The sequence below is a fragment of the Camarhynchus parvulus genome, unplaced genomic scaffold, assembly GCF_901933205.1.
Source record: "Camarhynchus parvulus unplaced genomic scaffold, STF_HiC, whole genome shotgun sequence".
Lineage (NCBI taxonomy): Eukaryota > Metazoa > Chordata > Aves > Passeriformes > Thraupidae > Camarhynchus > Camarhynchus parvulus.
This window is the reverse complement of record NW_022148793.1, coordinates 1-2987: the sequence shown is the minus strand read 5'-3', so window position 1 is coordinate 2987 and position 2987 is coordinate 1. Positions and strand designations below refer to the sequence as shown.

Sequence of the window (2987 nt, the reverse complement as noted above, 5' to 3'; positions counted from 1 at the left end):
CCCGGTTAGTCTGCCACCCTGTGGCCACAGAGCGGTACTGCAGCCCTCTCCCCACCAGGAGCCAGCGCCCTGCCCCCGCCGGGCCGGGGAAGGACGCGGCTGCCGAGCGAGGGAAGGGCGAGGGGCGGGAGCGAGCCGCCGGCGGGGCGGGGTCTGTAAATGGCGGGGAGGGGTGAAGAACGTTCCGGGGTGCGAAGGGGCACGAGATGGCCGAGAAGAATGGCCGGGGCGGGGGCGGCCCGGTGGAGCCGGTTTCGGCGGGCGGCGGAGGCGCAGTCGCAGTGCTCCGCGGGCCGGGGGCGGCTGCGGAGGCGGCTCCGCAGCGTATTCAGCGTTGCGAGCAGATAGCTCTGCGTTAGTGCTTGTAGCTCTTTCTTCCATGACAACAGATGGACCGGAGCTGAGCAGTGAACACAGCGATGGCCAGGGGAACGGCGAGCGCGAGGAGCGCGCGGACTGGATCCTTCCGATGGCACAGGTGCGGTCTGCGAACTCACCCCCTTGTGCCCCTGCCCACCCGAGCCCCAGGGAAAATGCTTTCCGGCGTCTCGAGCCTCTGAAAGACAAACCTTGTGATTTGGCACTGGTATCCAGAAAAGGTTTCTGTTTAGATTAGCAAATGCCTAAATTGTTCTTGGTCACATCCTATGATCAGTTTTAGGTAGTGACTTTATACTGCTTTTAGGATTTTCTTGTGCAATGGTAAGAAAATAGGCAGGTCTGATACTGGTTTCACTTTTTTTCTACTTCATGTTCCATGAGATTCTTTTATCCAAGCAATTGTTTTAAAGTTCTACTGTAGGCATTTATGGTTCACTTTTTTTTTCTTTGCAGCACCCATAACTTTTTTTTTCTCTAAATCAGCAGTAAATATAGCCGAGTAAAATTACCTTGATTTTCTTCCTTCTTTTTTAACTTAAATGTTTTTATTAATAATCCTATTTGATATGCAGAAAAAGTGGGTATGTCCTGTAATATATCCTAGCTTTTCTTGTTTACAGGGTATTCAGAAAATATGTCTCCCTTAGAGTCCCACAAAAACATTCTCAGTGAAATCTATATTAAGGCATGTGTTTACAAATAAGCGATCAGTTTAGATATTTGCCTGTGTACTTTTTCCTGTAATTCAGAGCTTGCGTTCTGTGGTTTTTATGATAAATCTATAAAACATTTTAAAATGGTTTTGCAAGTCTTAAATGTTGCAGGCAGCAATAAGTGGTTTTAAAGCCTGTTCTTAACCAGACAAAGGCAAAAAGTGTGAATTTGATGCTGAACTTGTCATTTTTCATTTGACTTGCCTTGAATTATTGAAGAAGAGAGAGAACTAGGAAAAGAGAGAAACAGAATTGGTTATTGAGCCCTCCTAAAATGCTCACCGTGATTCTGTGTGGAGCCGAAGTGAAGGGTGATGGAACAGAGCTCTGTGCTTTAGAAGGAAATAAATTTAAACCTGATCTCCACACAGAGTCTTACTCATTTCTGTTTTTAAAATACAAAATAAGTTTAGAAAGTGTTGGAAGTTAGTATTTTGGGAAAGAAATGGCAGTTCCACAAAGCATTCCATTGAACAGAGGCTCTTGGAACGATTCATTCTGTAACCGCTGTGACTGCAGTCGGTTGGTGGTTGGTTCAGCGCTGAAATGTGCACTTGCCCTTCTATCAAGCACTATTTCATTTGCCTTTCAGTGCTATGAGTCTTGATCAATTGGAGAGGAGCCCAAGAGACATTTTTCATCCTGAGATACAAAAGGTAGGCAGTGACTTTTTTTTGTTTGGTTCTTTTTCTTTATTATTTTCTGGAAATAAAAGTAATTAAGTGTAGATACTACTGGTTTGTTTGTTTCTTCCAGTAGCAGATAGTAATAATAATAAACTGCTTAAACTGTCTTTATCCATTGAACTGGCCATTTCAAATCAAAACTTCTAAACACAAATAAAACCATCATCCTTCTAGAATCTTTAATAGGAGTGGGCTAAAGATACTGGTTTTGTTTACAGGATTTATTGGTTCTCGAAGAGCAAGAGGTAAGTATGAGCCGAGCTACTTCTAGCTCACAGACCCGTCCAGTGCCTACAGCTTTGTATTTTGATGGGCTTATGATGACTTTGAAATCAATTGCTCATAACAGTAAAAAAAATTAATGTTTTTTTGAACATGACAGCAAAAACAAATTTAAGCACCAACTTAATAATAATAGATCACCAATTCCAGTTAATAATTTTATGCTATACTATCAAAGTGTAAAGGTAAATTATTATGTATTAGGAGATGGTATAAAGTGTATGTTCTAATGTGTAGGATATATACAAAGATACATACATACTTGAAAATCCTTAGAGGAAACAAATTTTTACGTCTTCTGTTTAACGGTTTATCATATAATAGTTGGTTTTATTTCCCAGGGATCGGTGAATTTTAAATTTGGAGTCCTCTTTGCTAAGGATGGTCAGCTTACAGATGATGAAATATTCAGTAATGGTGAGTTTTTCACCTTCTCCTTAATTGTTTTTCTCATCTGAATTAAAAAAAAGCAAGTTAAAAAAAAAAAAGTAGGTTTATTATTTTTTACCCTGTTGTGTCAGTTTCCTCAGTAATTGCTGGAGCTCTGCTTACCCAAGCTCTGGGTAAAACAAGCTTTGGGTTCCTTCTGTCTCACCGGGAGTTGCCCAGTTTGGTTGCATCTGGTGAAATTCACCCTGAGACCTGACAGAGCTGGCTCAGACTACGTGAGAGCCATTTGCGGTTCTCTCCAGACACCTGGAGAATGGGTGAGTTTCTGAGGATCTGGCACGTGTACTTATATCAAACCTCAGTCTGTGACATTGCTGGGGAAAACCCTTCTGTGTCCTGAAGGGCTCAAACTCTGTTGAGGATCCACTTATCAGTTGCTCAGCTGGATGGTTCCAGCTCCTAAAGTTAACACTTGTGCTCTTGCCCTGTAGTTTATATCTATTGTATTTTTGTGATTTTGTAAGATTTTATGTCT

At 42.2% G+C, this 2987-nt stretch overlaps 1 protein-coding gene across 1 annotated transcript; it reads left to right on the top strand.

Moving 5' to 3' along the window:
* The first annotated feature begins 299 nt into the window (after positions 1 to 299).
* On the top strand, positions 300 to 2935 carry LOC115917092 (GTPase-activating Rap/Ran-GAP domain-like protein 3). Its single transcript, XM_030970823.1, has 4 exons — positions 300 to 478; positions 1687 to 1750; positions 2404 to 2479; positions 2584 to 2935. Exons 1-4 carry the CDS (start codon positions 420 to 422, stop codon positions 2706 to 2708), a joined length of 324 nt encoding a protein of 107 aa, XP_030826683.1. The 5' UTR covers positions 300 to 419; the 3' UTR covers positions 2709 to 2935.
* The last annotated feature ends 52 nt before the right edge of the window (positions 2936 to 2987 follow it).

Bases quoted from the DNA above. Each gene is read 5' to 3' on its own strand.
- LOC115917092 (XM_030970823.1), top strand. From the start codon at position 420: ATGGCCAGGGGAACGGCGAGCGCGAGGAGCGCGCGGACTGGATCCTTC. The intron at 1,751-2,403 runs GTAGGCAGTGAC...TTTATTTCCCAG, and splicing joins TTCATCCTGAGATACAAAAG to GGATCGGTGAATTTTAAATT. The intron at 2,480-2,583 runs GTGAGTTTTTCA...CTGTTGTGTCAG, and splicing joins TGATGAAATATTCAGTAATG to TTTCCTCAGTAATTGCTGGA.